Genomic DNA, 19,679 nt, shown 5'->3' on the forward strand with positions numbered 1-19,679 from the left:
ACCCATTAGAGAGAACGCATATGATGGGCCCAGCAGAGCAGTTGCCATATTCTTGGGACTCAGCAAGTGTTGTTGCTGCTGCTGCTTTTGTTATTATGACTAGAGGCCCAGCATGTGGGTACGGTCCCTAGGCCTGGCCTGAGATCAGGACCATCTTCCTGGGCTGCCTGCAGCCGGCCCTGCCCCCTGCCACCACCCACCCCCGGTTCCCCGTTTGCCATCAGGTGATTGGTGCCTGACGGCTGGGGGAAGGGACCAAGAGGTTGGCTGTTTCAACCTGCTTGCTGGCCCCGCCCCCTCTTGGGTCGCCCTCTGTGTGGGGGGTGACCAGTGGGGTGGGGGCCTTGGCCAGGCACCGCCCACATCCCCTGCCACCCACCCCTGGTTCTCCATTTGCTATCAGGCGATTGGAGCCTGCCGGCCAAGGAAAGGCACTGAGAGGTGGTCAGTGCACCTCATAGTGACTGGTTTAGTGGTCATTCTGGTCGTTCTGCCTTTAGGGTCAATATGCATATTACCTTTTAATTATATAGGATAGAGGCCTGGTGCACAGGTGGGGGCTGGCTGGCCTGCCCTGATGGGGGCCCCTGATTGGGGTAGGGGTCCCTGCTGGGGGACGGGGCCTGCCTGGGTGAGGGGTCATTGGGGGTTTGCAGGCCAGCCACGCCCCCAATCGGGGTGGGGGTCCCTGCTGGGAGGCGGGGCTGACCTGGGTGAGGGGCCGTGGTGGTTCTGGTCTCTGGTCGTTCCGCTTCGGTCCCTGGGCTTTTATTATATAAGATTATTATTATATTGTTCAATGTTTGAAAAATCCTTGATATTGAAAAGTGGGAGTGGTTTTAGTTTTCAACTGGAATCACCCAGATTTATGGATGTAATGAGACTGGGGAGATCTAATGGCTGCTTCCCTTGTACTTGCAAAAATGTAACCGCAAAAACACTCCTTTTCTGATCTCTCATTAAAGACTCTTCCACTTTGTCAGGCACGAGCTGTTTCTTCATATCATCAGCTGACACGGGACATACCACTTCTACCCAGAAAAATGTGGGCTTGAACTGATTTCCTCAGCATCGGAAAGATCTTTGCAACAAGCTTGTCTCCGCAGAGGAGAGCCATGAGCTGAGTTCCTGGGGCTGCTGGGGCTGAAACATCTGAAAGGAATTCCTCAGCTACTGAAACCCCAATGTTAACCAACTCTAAGATGGTTAACAAACTTGAGCTGCTGAGAAACAGGAAGGGAGAAGGGGTTCCTCGGGGAAGAAGTTTGGTGGCCAAGATTGAGAGTACCAATGGGCTGAGAGAAAGGGGTGTGTGTGTGTGTGTGTGTGTGTGTGTGTGTATGTACACACCTGTCACGGAACATTCTTTTCCTCTCCACAACACCCTTCAGAAACACGAAGGGAAACACTGCACCGGAGGGAAGAGTGTGGAAAAGCTCTGGGCAGCTTTCTCTCAGCCCCAGGCTCCCTCTCCTGCCTACTCCCAGCAGACTGACCAGGGAGACTGTGACTTTGAACCACAGTGGAAGGAAGACTCAGTGTCCACACCCTAACAGTATCCCCGAGGCAGACGAGAACTTACCACTTGCTTACACTCTTGAGACTGCCGAATATGAGAGCAAACAAAGTCCTAGTAAGTTTAGGTTCCAATAAATCCCCGTCAGCCTGGTGGCATTAAAAGAAAAAGTGAAGCTTCTTGATGAACTTTCACCTGCCTGTAGTAAGTCCACGGGGTGAGGATTCAGATTTGGGCAGGAAAGGCTTTCAGAGCAGCGCAGGCAGGGGAAGAAAAGGGGAGGAGAGTGTCAGCTAGAGGACTGAACTCTCTTATGAGATGAAACGCCCCCATTTCCCAGGTAGGACCACCAACTTTACAGCCTAATAGCTGGTCACCAGGCTAATGCCAGCTCTTAAGTAACGCCATCCTAAATCACTCCAGGGAGGACAACATGGTGAGGCAAGAACACCCAGCAGAAGCAAAGCCCTGGGGTCCCACTGTGTGGGGTGTAAGCTTTTCCACTTACAGGTTTTTAAGACCTGTGCTTCCCAGAATAATAGTGATGGGGAATCCCCACCTACTCTTAGGCAGGCCCCTTGGGCTCTCATTAAACTGGTGTTAGGGAGCGGAGCCCTGTATAAACAGCCCTAACTGAATACTTGCTTTAGAGGGCGAGACTCTTGTTCATCCAGCATTCCTTCTAACTGAGCAGGCATTTGGGAAGCTCTGCTGACCTCCGAGGATACAGGGCTGCCTGATGTCTGGGGGCTGGTAGCTAGGCATGAGGATAAAGCACTTAATGAGGTGCATAACCTTGAGCAGCTAGCTCAGCTTCTCTGTGCCTCAGTTTCCCCATAGTCAAAATGGTGTCAATATCACTATATATGTCAAAGGGGTGCTATGTGAATTAATCCATGTAAAATGACTAGAGCAAAGCCTGGCTCATAGCTAAGTGCTCAGTCAACATTAGCTCCTATCACTAGTGATTGAGGCACATTAACTAACTGTGAAAGAACTTGGACTATCACTAGGGTGAGCATATGGCTAGTCCAAGTTTAAACCTGTTGTCCCAAAGCAATTATTGTTTTTTTATTGATGGATTGATTTTAGAGAGGAAGAGAGAGAGAGGGAGGAGAGAAAGATTGATTTGTTGTTCCACTTATGTATTCATTGGTTGATCCTTGTATGTGCCCTGACTGGGGACTGAACCCACAACTTTGGTGTATTTCTGAAGTACCTTTTGGTGATGTGTCCATGTGTATGTGGCAGGGAGAAATGAAGGGTTTCCAATGGGGTAGCACTCAGAGTAAGCTTATTTTTTTTCTCTTTTTGGGACAACAACTGAGCTACACGGCCAGGGCCCAAAGTAATTATTAGAGCCGTCTGCTTCACTTCCAAGTGTCCTGATCGGGACAGTAAGAATACAGTCACCTTAATTACCATTCAGAAGATATGCAAACACCAGGTATTTCACAGGAAGGGGGGATGAGAGAAAGATATCAAAAAAGGTTTATTTGTTCAAATTCCTAAAGAAGCAGGGCTACAGCTGCTGTTTATAATTTCTCGTTAAGTGCAGTTTGTTTTTTAATCTAAGGGTATTAAGAGAGACAAGGAAATAAAAGGCCAGTTGGAAAGGAAAGACTGGGGGCGAGCAAGAGTCAGACTGACTAACTAGGAGGTGGCCAGGGAAGAAGGCAAAGGAGCCAGCTCCCTCCTAGGTCTGGAAGAGGAAACTGACGCTGTTCCCCAGCAGAGGCTCAGTCCTCCGACAGGCCTTGGGTGGGATGGGGTGGGGGCAGCACAGGGAGCTGAGGTAGGAGGGGGCACAGGGCAATTACTTCCACGTCAGTCAAGGAATGAAGGAGGGAACAGCAGCGGGAGGGGGGGGGGATGGCGGATGCTTCCAGAGTTCAGCTGAGGCTGGAGCACAAATGTACACAAGACCATCAGCCCAGTCACCTGGTCCTCCAGGACACGCAGCAGCCCGGGGGCAGGAATGGAGGAAGTAAGATGACTGCATAGTCACCGTGGTTGGAAGCTGGCAAGGGGGTGGAACAGAAGAGGGTGAGGGTGGGTGAGTGCCTTGAAAAAACCCTGCATGCCAGGGTTCTAATACCTCTGTGTAGCATTTTTTTTTAAAGAATAAAAGAGCTTAACAATGATGCTCTGCCCCAAAAGGCATCCCTGCCCACAGAGAGCCAAAGGTGAGCACAGACAGGAATGGGCTGGGTGAGGGCTTGAGGCTCTCCGAGAAAAAGAGTTCCACAAAACATGGATGAATGGCAGGGATCCCCTGCACCTTTGCTATCAGAAAACTCAACATGGGTTGGGCTATTTGGCTTTATAAGAAAAAATGAAAAAGAAAGAGGAAAAAAAGAGAGAGAAAAAAAACAAGCTTACTCTGAGTGCTATCCCATTGGAAACTCTTCTTCTTTCCCTGCCACATACACATAGACACATACCGCCCCCCCTGCCCCCGCAAAAGGTACTTCAGAAATTTCCACTTTTCCTTGGACCCCTTTTGGGTGCCTGGCTGTCTATGGTCCCCACCACCCCCTTGCCTCACCCACTCTCCCTTCCCTTGATATGTAGATGCCTGAATTTTGGGCTATCTTAACACGGCTTTGAGAATTATTTCTCCCATCTACTTGAGTGAGGCCTTCTCAACCTATAAATCTCTCCTTACCACCACTCCCAAATTAAGTGGTAAGTTCTAAACAACAAAAATTTTAGTACTTCACTAAGATTTCCAGTTATAACTGCTGTCCTGTCACTTGAAATTCCTTTACAGCTTTTCCAGTTTAATTTTTATTAATCAGCAATATAATGCTCCAATTCTGTAAATATGTAAAATCTACTTTTGTGGGACGTTAAGTTTAAATATCACACTAAGTCTTCCATTAAATTAAGTGGCTAAATATATCTGGCTTATGCTGAAAGTGTGGGTGTTCCCCACTCTGCTCTCCCTCAAGTTTCCCAGGCTAGAGCTGCATAATCAGTCCTTTTGCCTAAATATACTGCAAACGGTTCAGGCTGGATGGGAAACTGTGATGTCCACAGGAGGCATTTTCCAATTCACCAAACAATAGCCCCCACCCCTTCAGGCTGGGCTGGCACAGGTAGAAAGAGCAGGAGCCTGGGAGACCAGGAGGCTGGGACACCAGACCTGGCTGTTATTTCCCACATGGATAGTTTTCTCACATGTAAAACACCTATTTGGCTGGGCCACAGTTTGAGTTAAACAAACACGAAAACCCCTGGCACACTGCAGGCACTCAATATGTACGGACAGCCTCCTAGTCGCTTCCTGAAAAAGGACTGGTTGGGATCATCAGACCATCTAATAATGCCAAATGAGTCGATAGATCAAGTAAGATTCAAATTTTTCCAAACCTGCTTTGATCAAGTCACTGAGTCACTCGGGTTATAATGTACATTCGAAGATTTGAAATAGCTTTTAGGATGTTTGATAAAAAGGAACTGAACCCTTACTTCATGCAAAACACCCTGCTGGTCATCATGGGAAAGATGAGGGGAGAATTCAGAGAAGAGAGTAAGACAGCAGCATCTATCGCTCTAGCAGGAAAGGCAGCTTGCAGGAGTGTTCACATCATGGGAAGATGGAAGGCTGCCTGGAGGACGTGGCCTTTGAGCAGAGCTTTGAAGGACAGGCATAACTTTAAATTCACACACACGTGTGTCTGAACTCACCTGATGGTGCTCTTTCAGACAGCATTCTCATTTTTAGATATTTTGCCCCTTCCATTGATAAACACAAACCACTTAAGGTTCAAAAAATTAAAAGCATGGGTTAGATCTGCTGTAAGAAAAATGCAAACCGAGAAGGGTATAGAAATAGTAATACAATTCCTAGAAGGGTAACAACTTCTTGCTCTGTAAGTTGCAAATAAAAGAAAAAATAAACATTTGTCTTGCTTTTCCCGTGATTATATCTGAGGACAACTAAAGCGCTCTAGTTGATGAGGGAAAACGGTTGTACAGAAGAATTTCTTTCGGCCGACTAACGTGGAGGGATGGTAGGAAAGACACCCTTTTGCCATCCCTGATGAAGTACTTTGTTGGGCAACTATCCTCAGTGGGTGAAACCACCGGAGAAAAGTGGATGGGGAGCTTGACAATGCGGGTGTCAGTTTGTCACCGCCTGAACTCACTGAACAACCCTGGCAGCACCAAAACTGAGACCTCCAGACATCGTGGGCCCCCAAATGTGAGGCAGCACAAAGCTTTCTGCAACGTCTATGGTGTTTTCTTGCCAAAAAGTCTAACCTGAATCTAGCCCAGGCTCTTGGGCCCAGTTCCCACTGTAGAACATGTGAGGGACAGAGGAATAAACTAAATGACACCACAAGGGCTTCCAGCATGTGGATTCGTCTATAAACAGCTGACCTGGTTTCTGCAATAAGCCACTGGCTTGAGAATTGGAGGCCGGGAGAGTGTGGAAAGCTCCTGATTAAAGTAACTGATACGTGACCCTGGGGTGAATCGAATGGGAATAAACTGTGTAAAATGGCACCTGTGAGACAATCAGGGAGATGGGACTACAGATGGGAATTAGAGGATGCTGAGGAATTATTTTATGTTTTGTCAGACTGGTAATAGAATGTGGTTATACAGGAACAAACTTGAACAAAATAGATGGACCCTGAAGTAAGTAGGGGTAAAATGCCATATGCTATAAAATCAGCAATAAAGAGAAGAGAACAGAAATCACCCCATCTATCCTTTCACCTACAAACATCTGTGGCAAATCCTGATAAATATGAATCTGGATAATGGGTACATATGAGAGTTCATTCCAATGTTCTCTATGTTCAATTAATTTGGTTAATTTTCATGTTTTAAAAAGCTCCTGATGTGGATCCATTTTGAAACGGAATTCACTTTCTTATGCAAATTTCACGTCACATGTAAAGACACAGTTGTCTTTGAGCTGATTCTTAATTCAGATATTCACTGTTGGAGAAAGCACTTAAACTTGGAAAGCTTTAACACACTACAAATCCCCAAATGTGCCCCCAAGACCAGAAGCATCAGCACCCTCTGGTTAACGGTTAGAAATGCAAGTTCATGAGCCTCAAGGTGGTGGGACCCAGCAACCTGTGTCTTAGTAAGCCCACCCGAGCATTCTGATGCAGGCGAAAGTTTGACAGCCCCCTCTGGGGGACGTCTATTATTGAGGGACACCTAAAAAAGCTTTAATATTCAGGTCAACTTGATGAAACATCTTAGAAAATGTCAATTTTTGGAAAAAACTCAGCTTCGGTATAATTTTATAGCCTTAGCATAATATTCTGCATAGAAGAGAAAATATTTTAAAACATGGCCATCCATTATTCTACAATCCTGGTAACTGCGGGTGAATAAGGAATCTACACAGTAGTTTGGCTACCAAATAGTTCCTGGTAGTCACAGCACACTTGCTCTGTAGGTGTGCTCTGCGTTGGGATAACCCCGCATACAGATGGCAGGCGGGCACTGGTGGGGCAGCATCTGCCAACCAGGAACTAAACAGAGCAGTTTGTCTTTGAGAAGTGGTTGAGCAAGTTAGCTCGGCTGGTTACAGGATAACACTGGCCCAAGGTCATGGTTCCAAACTCCATTTAGGACAGATAGCTTTGCTTTACAATACAGCCCTAAACACAGGCCTGGCTTCGGCCAGCCTCCTGGACACAAGGAGGCCTGTGCACCAGGGAAGAGAGCAGAAGGACAGGAATCCAGGGCGAGGGGCAACCTAGTCCAGTGGTGGGTCCACGGTGCTACTTTCAACAGCTCCGGTGCACCTGATATTGAAAATAAGTAAGTAAAAACGTGCCGGACAATGATCAGGCCTATTCCCCTATTTGCTAACGAGTCTGGATTTCACCAAGTGATCCATGCATCATTTGAGCATTTATAAAAACCCCACTGTCCAAATGTCCTTCCTTGCATCGAGACCTGTGGTCACCTGCATCAGTATCACCTGGAAGGCTTGTTCAAGGCAGACTGCTGGGCCACACCACAGAGTGTCCAATTCAGGGGATTTTACACATCTAACAATAGCTCCTCACGGGATGCTGGTCTTGCTGGTCCAAGGACCACACTGGGAGAAGCCCTAGTCTGGACCCAACCCTGCACCTGAATTCCAGGTGATCCATTCCTGTTAGTGGTGAGTTCTTACCAGCAGAGACTTGGCCTTTTTCACTAAAACTAAGTATTGGCCCCGGAAACCAAATCCATGACACATCAAGAAGATGAGGAGGGCACAGAGTGGAACTGGAAAAATCTTTAAGCGAATTCTGTAAGCCTGCTGTGCTGGGCACTCGACGGGCACCATGGCCTCAGCTCAGCCTCAAAAAGCTGGCACCGTATTTCTGCAGCTGGATCTCAGATGAGTTCTAAAGGAGTTAAAGACAGGGTGCACGTGTGTGTGTGTGTGTGTGTGTGTGTGTGTGTGTGTGTGTGTGTGTTAAGGCCAGCTTGTGCCACAGTGCAAATGGTCATGAGTACTTGAGACTCCTCTCTCCACAGTGCAGCCTTACCTGCCCACCAAACATGGCCCTCTGCCTCCCCGCCCTCCCCATTCTAGGATGTCAGTTGCTCACCTGTATGGAAATGACAGCTGCTTGTCACGATCTACATGAGAGGCCTCACTCGCAGCAGTAACTAGCATGCCATTTCCAAGGCTGTCATTCTCTGGTGTCAGCAAACCCACTGTTCAAAGATTTGCTCTGACACGAAGCAGGCAGCGCTGTGACTGTTATTGCTGGGGACTCCTCTGTGCTCCGACACCGATGGCAGCTGCTCGGCACCCAGGGTTTGTTTCACCCAATTATTTGTTTGTCACTTGCAAGCCCAGGATGTCGGGCGGGTATTGTGGAGGTATTTTTGGCCTGATGCACAGGCAGAAAGCATAATGAGGCCCTCAGGTGAAGGTCTATTTTGTCAGTTGGGTGCTAGGATGATGTGCAGTGAGAAGCCTGAGTAGCAATTAGGATATTTGAATAAGATAAGATACCTGGCAAGATGCTGAGAAGGCTCCGAAAGTCAGCCTTAACTTTTAAAATGCCAGAAAATCCCTCCGAGTAGGCAGTTTTCAAGTTTGTCCTGGAGCTCACAGGGAAGGAGGAGGGAGCAGGAGCCGTCTGCTCAACCCCAGGGCCCTGAGGAGGCAAGTGGCTAAACCCAGCCCCAGCCTGAAGAAGGTGTGCTCTGGCGGTGAGGCCCCGGCCCAGCAGGGGTGATGGCCATTCGGGCACTATTAATTACCCAGGGTGGGTGAGGCCAGATTGGCACTGGAGAGCCAACCTCTAGCCAGGTATCCCCAGCCTGCCTACTGAAGTCAGGAGTTTCCATTTCCCTGGGAGTCGAAATCAAATTGATCTAACAGCTCGGGAAGAGGCCATTATACAGGGCAACGTGGCCCCTACAGACAACTTAAAAAAGGAAACACAAAAAGAACCCCCACAAAATTTATAAGCTAATATTCGACCAAAGCACACAGCAGCTGTGCCCCTGCATCTAATCAAGGAATCTGCCTCTAAGATGCTCAGTGTCTCGTCAGTGACCCTCTTCCTGTCTGCAGTTCTCAGTCTCAGAAAGAGAGGGAGGCAGTGGGACAAACCCAATTCCCCTAAATAACACACAATGGATCTGGCAACAATAAAATTACCCCGGCTCCTCCTTAGATCCATTCACAATTGTAGTTTGTGCCACCGTGTACGGAATGCCTAGATACTCAAAGTATTATCTCTTTTTCTTTACTCTAAAACAAACCTTTCACCAACATATAAGAGAAGGCTGTGAATAAAGCTAAAATCCAGCACACAGCAAGTATGGTATTGAGACAATGAGGTCGACTACCTTCTGGCAAAAAGCAAAGTAGGGAGTAAATTGCTTCAGTCAAGAAGGCCTGGATTAACCCCGGAAGAAGCAGAGTTCTGATGAATTGCCTGGTGAAGGAGTCTGCTGACAGAGGAAGATGGATGGCGAGGTGGCGACATTCCCTACGTTATCTAGAATGGTCCATCCAGGCCTCACTGCCATTCACCTTGGTAAAATGAATCACTCCGTGGAAAAGGAAGCTACCTGGCAGCTTGCCCCTGGATGCTCTAAAGCAGGGCCTTCCTCTGGGAGTCTGGCCCCTGGCCCCACCTGTATCTAACCTACAGCAAAACCCCTGAGGGAAGTGGTCAGTCATTCCACTTAGGTCAAGAACAAAGGAACCAGCACCCAAGTGCTTTGTACCGTGGGGCTTTATAGACATTTATGAAGCAGATAAAACACCTCACAAAATGCAGACCAGCAGAGAAGGACTGTACTGTTATTCTTATTCTGGAGGTTTGTACCTCACCGTGGGTATTCAAATTGTAGAACCTGATTCTCCCTTCCTCCCCGGCCTCTGGGACTCAGCCCCCTCTTACCTCCAGGATCTTTCTTACAGAGATGGAAGCTCCTGCACAGCAGAGGGGCTTCCACAGCCCTTTCTTGCTCACCACGTCCAGGACTGAAGTCAGCACTGGCCCCAAGGCACCACTCCTTGCAAAGGCAAGTGCTCACAGCCTCCCTCTCAGCTGTCTAGGAAAATGCAGGCCTCTACACAAGCTTCAGGCTCTAAAAGGACCCACAATACTCAAAAGAAAAGCAAACTCTGGCCTTTAGACTTGATGGATTTTGGAGTCCCTCCAACTTTCCAACATTGCCAAAGAGGAAAACAAGTTCAATGGGGTGAGCTGCCGGTGGTCACAGGTGGCCCGCTCGGACTCAAGCCTGGTCTTCTGTTCCTAAACCCAGCGCTCACTGTGCCACGGCCTTCGCCTCCTTGTGGTACGCCAACCTGACGAACATTGAAGCAAACGATGCTAACTGAGGAAGCATGAAAAAAAGGGGGTCCTGCTGATAGGCAATGCACAGAACTTTACAGTGCTCCCCCAAATCTTTTCATTAGCTTAAGTAACCAATTTAACAAAAATATCAGTTTTTCAGATGAGAAACTCAAAGGGGTAGGTTTGAGTCTATAACAGTGAGCACAAGTTGGCAAATGTCGTGGCTCTCAGAAAAGGTGACACCTTTGGCAGCCTCCTGGCATCTGCTCTGTTTCTGGTTTGCTGATCCACAGGGGCTCACCTGACATCAACTCTCCTCCTAATAAAGTCCTAAGGCCATTAAAAAAAAAAAAATCAGTCAGCGACTTCTTTCCCATTACCCCACTGAAAATGTCTCTTTCTGAGTTTAAACTCTTAATTTCTGGTTGTATGTGTAATGTGTTCTGTCCATTGCTGTGTGTCCTGAGCCTGTTACGTACTCAGTGCCTGACCATATCTGTTGAGTGAAAGAGTAATTTCAACATGGCTTCCACTTTCTACCCATTGAAGGAACAAATGGAATAAACACTGACATCATTTACTTAACAGATGACAAAGCTGATTTCAGAAGACTCCTTGTCAAACCAATGTTTATGGATAAAGTTGGCGAATAAAGAGGTCCTAAGAGTTTATCACACCAAGAAGCCCAGCGGAGGGCAGGCCACACTTGGAACATCCACAATTGATATAAAATGAGGAATTGCATGGTTGGTCATTCTGGGAGAAGAGCTTTACTATGGAAAAGCCTTCCCTGGCTATAAACAGATAATGAGAAAATGATGTAATGTTGGCTAAAATTAGGTTTAGTGTTACTCTGCTGAGAGATGTGAAAGGTGATAGATAAGAGGGGGAAAATGTTTTCCAAGTGGCTTTTAAAGGCATCCAAATATAACCACCTCCCACATCAGTCTATTAACAGGCACACTTGAGACATTTCCCTCTTCAAAAGGACTCTTAGAAAAGCAATGATGTGCTCTCAACCCCTTCCTTTATAAGACAAGGGTTACGAGGGTCAGAGAGGATTGGAGGGCCCACAGAACACTGCTCCTTATTAACAGACCCCTCCCATCTCAGCATAGAACTGGCTTACATCACCAGTTGCTAAGGAAATGCTCCCGTTTGAAAATTCTAAGTCATTTCTAATAAACTCTGGCTGAAAATTAAAGATCAGTCCACTCACTGGCACAGGAATGGGCATGGAGAATAGAAATATGGATACATGATCTTATTAGGTGAGAAAATCAGTAACCATGGCGATTTTGGCTGCACCTGCTCAGATAATGGTTGACCTTCTGGGATGCCAGAAGTCCTGGCTGAGACCCACCACCATCAAGAAAAGTTCTTCCCAACCTCCAGGGACCATAAAATACCTCGGGAAAAGCCCCAGGGACTTGTTCTGGCAGTGAGATGGTTGGACATGCCGCCTACCTACCACCTCCAAGCTGAGACAAGAGGCCCTTCCACGGTTCTGACCTGCTCTTCTCCCTCTGCCAAAGTAACTACCAGGATGGGGGCAGCCCAGAGCTGGTCCCAGAGTAAAGGCAAGGCCTGCAGCGGGTCCATGGCTGACCTATCATGATACCTTTGTTGTCACGGCCTCTGCGGCACAATGTGCAACGGTGGACAGACAGAAACCCTGAACTGCTGCAGAAGGCAAACACGCTGCTCAGGAGCCAGCTGGGACAGTCCTCCTGGGTGGTACTGCTGACTACCGCAGAAGGGGCACCACCGGAACCCCCACAGGATATGGGCTCTTCACCGTGCCATACCAGTGGCAGGATGTTTATTCTTCAACTCTTGGAGCTGTTGAGAGGCTTGCTCACATGGACACTTCTGCGCATCACATCACATCACATCACATCACAGTGAACTGATGGGGTGCCTCACAAACCCGGGCTCCTTCCACTCCTATCCATAGGTTCTGGACTTGGCAAGAAATCACTTATAGGAGGGAATCCAGAGGTACCGCCACCTATGGCCAGCGTTTCACTTGCAGGTAATATGAACCTCCAAATACTAATGTATGGGCCACCCTGCATAACCAGGCCTTAGAATGCCTCTCCCAGTGAGCCCAGGCATGCTCAGCCACCCACGGGAGTCAGGTCTATAGGGTGTGTGTGGGTTACGGGGAAGCAGCACAGAACTCTGAATTCAGGCCAAATCCCCTGGTGAGCCCACTAAGAGGGTCTTTCATAGAGAGCCATTTCTGCTTTTCTAAAGCACAGACTGGGCAAGTGGTAAAACACGCTGATGGCTACCCCAGGCTTATAAATCAAAGACAGCTGAGCAAAAGTTCAGGCACCATGAAATTCATAAAAATCACTGTTGCACCGGCTCCACAAGTTCAGGAATAAACCGGTAAAAATCCAAAATACTCGGAGGAGATTACTTGTGTGGGAATCAATCATTTCTCTGCTGAAATTTTCTGGCATTTCCTTTTACAGCATCTTCACTGAATTCATAATTCACCAAAGCTGCTTCCTGAGACTGAGCATTGCTGGGCTGAGTAACTGAGACAAATTTTGATCGTTAAATAAATTCCAGGCAAGAGTATGTTTGACTTATGCACAGGAAAGCAGAGAATTCTGTAAGCTGCAACACAATAGTGTTTTATCTTATCTGAGGAACTTATTGCTGCTTGCCTGTGTGTGTTTTACTGCCAAAATAAAATAAATTGAATCAGCTCACACATGATAACATGCTCTTTCCTAACTCATACTAATTGCTTGGCTAATTGATGTTTGTTGAACTTTCTCCATTTCATTGAGTGATTAGGTACAAAGCTAACAGTTGACATCTGTAGGCGCTTAACTGGCGTCTGTAATTACTGTTAATGTTAAATAATTGTTAGTTAATTGGAGTGGTAACTGACTGAATGGAATCCAGATTGTGAAGCAAAAAGAAACCTAGTTAAATAAACATACATTTTCAGAGAAAACAACATTTTTCTGCAGTTGTCAGAAACGAGAAGTGATCCAGAGGTCCTGGGTAGCTAGCCCCAGCTTCCTCCATGCAGGAAACTCTCCGGGCCTGGCGTCACCAGTGAGGAGGCCCTTTGTCACTTAGCAGGTCCCATTAAAGGCTCTCCAGAACCGATCTGAGGTTTTCATTACAACTGTGTCTTACGAGTGTGTATTACTTTTTGAGACAACCAAATACTAAGTCATTTTGTTTAACCAAACAAAACCCTGAATATGAATGGCTTCAAGCTTTCTAGCTAATATTGCCAAGCATGGAGAGAAGACTTTCAAAAAAATAAGCGAAGAGCTTGGTCCTTGAGCTCAAAAGTAACAATCATGTTGGCTTATGTCACTGGAAGAAGGAGTGTACTACATTGTGATCCACTCCTGCTGGTCTGGCCTCAGTTTTACCGGGAAAGGTGACATCACTGTCAAACAAAAGACACCATCAAGATCGATGTGAATGTTCAGAAAAATCTTCCACCCTCTTCCAAACATTCACATTCACCATTACAACTCCAGGGTTCCCTCCCCCCCACCCCCCCACAATAATCCATAAGGTCAGGGAAAGACCAAGTAGCAGCTGATGAAAACATTAAAGGGAAACACTTTCTCACAACATGGGATATTTTTAGACCCTTACTGGTGGCTTCACACTAACAGTACAAGGCATCTGATTTCCCAAGAATTCTCAGGAAATAATTCTATACAACGGATTTGAGCGTGGTTTCTATGGAAAGGTCAATTTCCATAAGAAAAGGAGCTGATTGCGTGCTATTTGCAGTGGGCTAGGAGGAGGAACTCAAGTACTCTAGCTTCTTTGTCTCCCATCAAGCACCAATTACCCTTCAATAGTATTTAATTCTTCACACATCAGAGGTCTCTATCTCCTAAAGACCCCCAAATGCCCCCAAAAGATACCAAAAAAAGGTCTAGAGAAAGAAAATTAAAGAATGCATAACAGTCCAAGTTCCCCTTATCTAGGATTTAAAACATTACAAAAATGCAGCCAATTTACAGAGGCTGCAATGGACTCTTCTGCACATGCGGAATGTGTTTGACGTCATGTCCCCCTCGCAACCAAACCAAGACACGAGTAGGAATTGTAAAATGGTCTCTACATGTGCATTATGATGGGGTTTTAAACTCTAAATTAAAAAGAAAATTTAAAAGAAAGCTATGCCATACTCAACAACTCCATTACTTTCACTTATATAGAAAGCACAGAATTATTTTAGGGGAGGGCTTTTCTTAGCTCAGTGGTGGCCTTGGTGATAATATAACTCAGCTTTTTTGGTCACCAAAATAAGGGGTTCCCTTTCATGTCTAAACCTAATAAATGAGGTGAGATCATCTCCATTAAAAAATTTATTAGGTACCCAGTTACTGAACCTCATCACACTAAGCAGGTGTATCTCTACTAACATGTCTCTCACCTGCTCTCCTCAAATCTCAAGCAATTTTTTAGCCTGGTTTTCTTTCTATGCTGCTGATAAAAGCACACTGTCAAAAACAACCGAAATCCCCAGTAACGTAAAGGCTCTGACTTCATCGGTGTCCCATGGACCCCCACACCACAAAATGACCCCAAGAAGAGGCCAGGTGTGTCCACCTGCAGGCCTGGTAGTGCCTGGAAAGGGAAAAACCATCCTGGGGAGAGTGAGCTCCAGGTGGTCCCCGGCCCCATCTGGTACTCACCATGGTGAGTGTCCACCAGAGCTCCCCCATGGCCGACCATGAGGGTGGGTGGTGCTCCTTAGCTGTTCACATCACAGTAGACACTGGTACTCAAAGCAGGGGGAGCACAAACCAGGGGCTTCCTCCCTCCCTGGGTCATTCCCACCTCAGTGCTTCAGCTCTCTAACAGCTCACTCAGGAGGGCCCAAGGCTACTATGTGAGACACAGGGAAGGTAAAGAAGGGGTGAGAAAGTCCTGGTGTGAAGTACACCTCTTGGCCACCTCTCCTCTACAGCTCGCCCTGCCTGCAGGACAGATCCTGGACAAGAGGGCTCTGTGGCAAGAAGGGGCCTTTTCCCTTCCCCTAACCTAGACCATGAGCCCACATCTGGGCTGGTACATAGACAGAGGACTCCAGAGACTATTCTCCTTCCTCCCAGGTAGGGCTGCCCTGCTTTTCTTTCCTCCTCAGGGAGCTCTGCTCTGAAGCAATTTCAAATTTTAAAGGAGATTAACTATCTTGGCAGGATGGTCACAGGCAGCAAAGGACTCACTTTCTGCATTTCCGTCTATATATCAAAAATGGCAAACACCACCCTCCGGAAGGTGAGAAAGGGTAATACACACTGGAGTTCCTTTTCAGGAGAAATACTCCAGAATTGTGAGTACAAGTCCTGTTGCTTCTATAGCAGTTCAACCAACTAAACATGGACAAGAAATACGTCTTTCTCTGTGTGTTTCTGTCTCACTGAGAAAATTAATTTTTCCTTTGGCAGATGGTTGAGTCACAAAGACAGAAGGATTCATAAAATTCACATGAACATCCTGTAAACGTTTAAACACACACTGATTAAATAAGGCAACCATGACCTTGATTAAAGTAAAACTTTTTTTTTTATGTCTACACCCCTAAGCCCTGCAATTTGGAGGCTCATCTTCCCACCTCTCTGGACATGCTCAGTTCTCACTGGAATAGCGTGGGCACATGCAAGCCCACACTGCTTAATTCGTTTGTTTTAAGATGGGAAATAAAAGGCATCGGAAGAAAGCAATGATTTGGAATACCTAAACACAAAACTTTTACCAGTTCTCTACTAAATTGGATGGACTCTACAACACTGAGAACATCAACATAGAATCAATGGGCAGAAGTGACAGAAAACCCATCGATCTGACCTACTCTGTTTCAGCCCCTCCTCACTTCCCAACTAAATGTTAGAAAACATCCCCACCAGAGACCTCAGGCCCTAGCAAGACTGGGAGCTTTTGCCATGGTTGGAAATTCTGACCCACAGAGGCTGCATGATTTATTCGGGCTCACAAACAGATGGACAGGACTTGAGCCATGGCCTGCTGCTTCAGCCTGGAGCTCCATCCCCAGCATCCCAACATCAAAGCTGCTACCCCAAGCCCCAACCATAATCAGTTTGTGAGATTAACACTGCCCTCCCACAGTGAAATTTTATGGCCCAAATCTGCTGCCACTGGGCTCAGCGGCATAATCACAGCACCAGTTTAGAGCCAGGCTTCTCTAAGGCGGAGGAGCACTGTAGAACTCTGAGCCAGAGAGGTGATGTGTAGCTTTAAACATCTGGAGGTGGAGAAATACACGTGTCAGCTTCCCTGCAAGCTGGAAGCTTTGAAGATTTTCCCAGTAGTGTTTGCTACCTGGTGTAAATTTGCCCTTTTCTTACAACGCTTTTTATTGCTCTTGGCTAAGAATACTGGACAGAGACAGGAGACCTGACTGGTAGGCAGGCAGGCTGCTTTGCAGGAGAACTTGAACTTGATGTGCATGAAGCTGACAATTCCTTGAAGGCCCTGTCGACTATCCATCCAGTAAACGCTGCCACTACCTGGAGTGAAAACAGCCCCAAACCCAAAAGCACATAGCGAGGCTCTCTGCACCTGTCCTGAAGCCATGGCTGGCATTATCACTACACAATGAATCTCTTTTTGAAGTTGTTTTCCTGATGTTTAGCAGTTTGAATACTAATCCCCTTAACAAAACTGTCCCCACCTCCCCCCTCCTTTCCTGCTCCCCTTAATCTCCTTCTCTCCAGGGAGGGGGGCGGGTGCTGGACACCAGTCAGTCTAGTCTGCAGCACCTGGATTTGCATTGATTCCCTCTCTTGTCATTCATGTTACCAACAGGAATTAGCATAAGGCATTAAGGGGAAACTCAGGAGGAGAAAAGAAAGACCATTTTGATGGAAATAAGGGGCAAAGGAATAATCTGCCATCAACTAAAATGCTTATTTGTGTATGGTTTCCCAAGCAAAGCTTAGAAAAAGCCTGTGTTGATTTTAGTGTACACAAAGAAACCTTAATCCTTTCAAGCCAACTAAATCACCCCAGAAAAGCAGCTCAGAAGAAAGGCACCCTGTCAGGGGGTGACTATTCACAACCAAATAGATGCCACAAATCACACTCTGTAAGTAAACACAAATAAGAATGTGGGAAACATTTGATTGGAAAAGGGAAAGGGGGAGGGGGGCAGAAGCAGGAGGGAGCGGGCAGAGGGGTTCCTCATCAATCACTCTCCATTTGCCCTGAAGAGAGCCTTTCAGCCTGGTGAGGGCAGCGCCGCCTGAATGCAGGTCTCAGAGTCCACTCTCACTCTAGGGCTCATCCCAGGGAGGGGAAACACATTCCAGAGCTTTATGTCAACTGGCCCAAGTAAGACACAGTGACATGGTGCTGGAGGTCCTGGGAGGGGCTGGGGCGGGTTGTCACTGAAACACGAAGACCGCCTTTGGGTGACCTGGCCTACCTCAGTCTCCTCCTCCTCCTCCCACCCCACCCTCTTTCACACAGATACACACCACTGTCTACTGATCCTCTCCCTCATCAAAATGAGTGATAAACAATTATGCATTCTTACATATGAGCACTGTACGCCGTGAACTGCACGTATCTTCTTTTATTGGGCTTTTAGCATTATGGTTAACAAATTTATACAAACTTTCAGTCCATCAAAAAATATGATGAAATATAAAACTGGAACACTCCATCATGCAATAAAAAAGATAAAATTCAATATGACAATAATTCTGGGAGTAATAGCAATCACATAGGCATATACACCTCAAGGGAACTCTAAACATAATGTACTATTTAAAATTGCAGTTGGTTCCAATTCTAAAATAATCTGTGAGCTCAAAATAACTGAACTTGAAAATGTGTCTTACCAGCTAGCAAAAAATGCTAGCCCAGGCAATGACGGAATGCTGAAGTGGTTTCAAATTTCAATTTATGAAGGCCCAACTCTGTGCAGGCACTGCCTAGTCTCTTCCAGGTAACACAGGAGGGATTCCCACAGAAAGCACACCTTCCTTTAGCAATTATCACGCAAGCACCTATATCTGGTTCTATTATAAATCTGATTTATACCTTTCAAGTTATACACCTTTGCAAATCCCGTGATTAGACACTCCTTTAAATTTCATTTTTTCCAGCAACACTGCTACAATGAAAACTGCTCAGAAACCTATTTGCAATAATAGACAAGTTTTCCCTTAATGTACTGCTATATCGTTAGCCTCTAACTCTATATTGTGGTTTGAAAGAAATTAAAGGGATAGCACATATTTAGATTTTGCCCTCTTGCTCACTTATTAACTTTATAGAAGGCCCTCAGCAGAGTAAGGCTTGGTTTATGACCATAATGCTGCGAATATAAACATCTACTGTTTATTAGAGTCTGCAGTACAAATCGGCTATTTATAGTTCTCCGACTGCTGGGTAGTTGATAAGTAACAATAAAGTTAAGGCGTTTTGATAGTAGTGATTTCTTACTCAAATCAATTGAAATAAGGATTCAAGGTATTCTTTAAAATAAACTGTTTGTAATGTATCACAAAAGAACACAGAGTCCATCTCAAGCAAAACCACAAAATATGAACAGTAGTTCCAGAATGAAAAAAAAGACCGTTGTTTTTTATTCTTTCTTCCTCGGCAATGACAATAACACAAATATGAAAATACATAAATCACAGCTCAGAATTAATCTTACCTTTGTTTACAATAACGGTATTGAAGAGTTTTTCAGAGCTGGCATCTGATGCCTAGAAAACAAGAAGGGAGAAAATTACCATTAATATAGTCACCATCATCATTACTATTTTTCTAAATCAATTTACTGCGTTTAGAAAAAGCCTAAGCAGGAAAGCAGCAATTTCCCCAACCCTCCATAAGGTGGTGCTAGTTGACTGCCTGAGAGAGACCTGCAGTGCAGTTATTTGCTGGGGGGTAAATCTGATTTCAAAAATGTGTCCTTATTAGACATATTATCTGTGCAAAACATATTTCTATGAGATGATACACAAAGCAATTCAGCTCACTCACATAATGATTTTGCAATTTCGTTGACAGATCATTATTTTGGAAATGGTACTTTTTTCATATTTGCACACACGTCTATTTTTCAATTTCCTTTCACAAACCAGAAATGCCCATTATTTAATGCTAAGCCTTTCCTCACTAAAAAGTGTCAATTAGTGCTCCCAGAAATTAATTTTTAAATATTCATCTGGTGACTCCTTATAGTAACCAGGATGACCTTGGTGTTAAAACCAAAGCAAGCTGACCTGCCCCCAAACCCCACACTGTACATGCCATCAGCATAATTTCCTTTGCATTTTCTAGAGACCATGTCTGCTAATTATTACACTGGCTTGAGG

At 45.9% G+C, this 19,679-nt stretch overlaps 1 protein-coding gene across 2 annotated transcripts in view; it reads right to left on the minus strand.

The window, feature by feature from the left end:
* AUTS2 (activator of transcription and developmental regulator AUTS2) overlaps positions 1 to 19,679 on the minus strand; it is a 1,178,049-nt gene that overhangs the window by 66,800 nt on the left and 1,091,570 nt on the right. For both annotated transcript variants that reach the window (XM_080682460.1, XM_080682459.1), the window contains exon 6: positions 19,013 to 19,064. In XM_080682460.1, the coding sequence (XP_080538586.1) occupies positions 19,013 to 19,064 (52 nt within the window). The remainder of the gene's footprint in view (positions 1 to 19,012; positions 19,065 to 19,679) is intronic.

Source organism: Plecotus auritus, assembly GCF_963455305.1.
Source record: "Plecotus auritus genome assembly, chromosome: 7".
NCBI classification, from domain to species: domain Eukaryota; kingdom Metazoa; phylum Chordata; class Mammalia; order Chiroptera; family Vespertilionidae; genus Plecotus; species Plecotus auritus.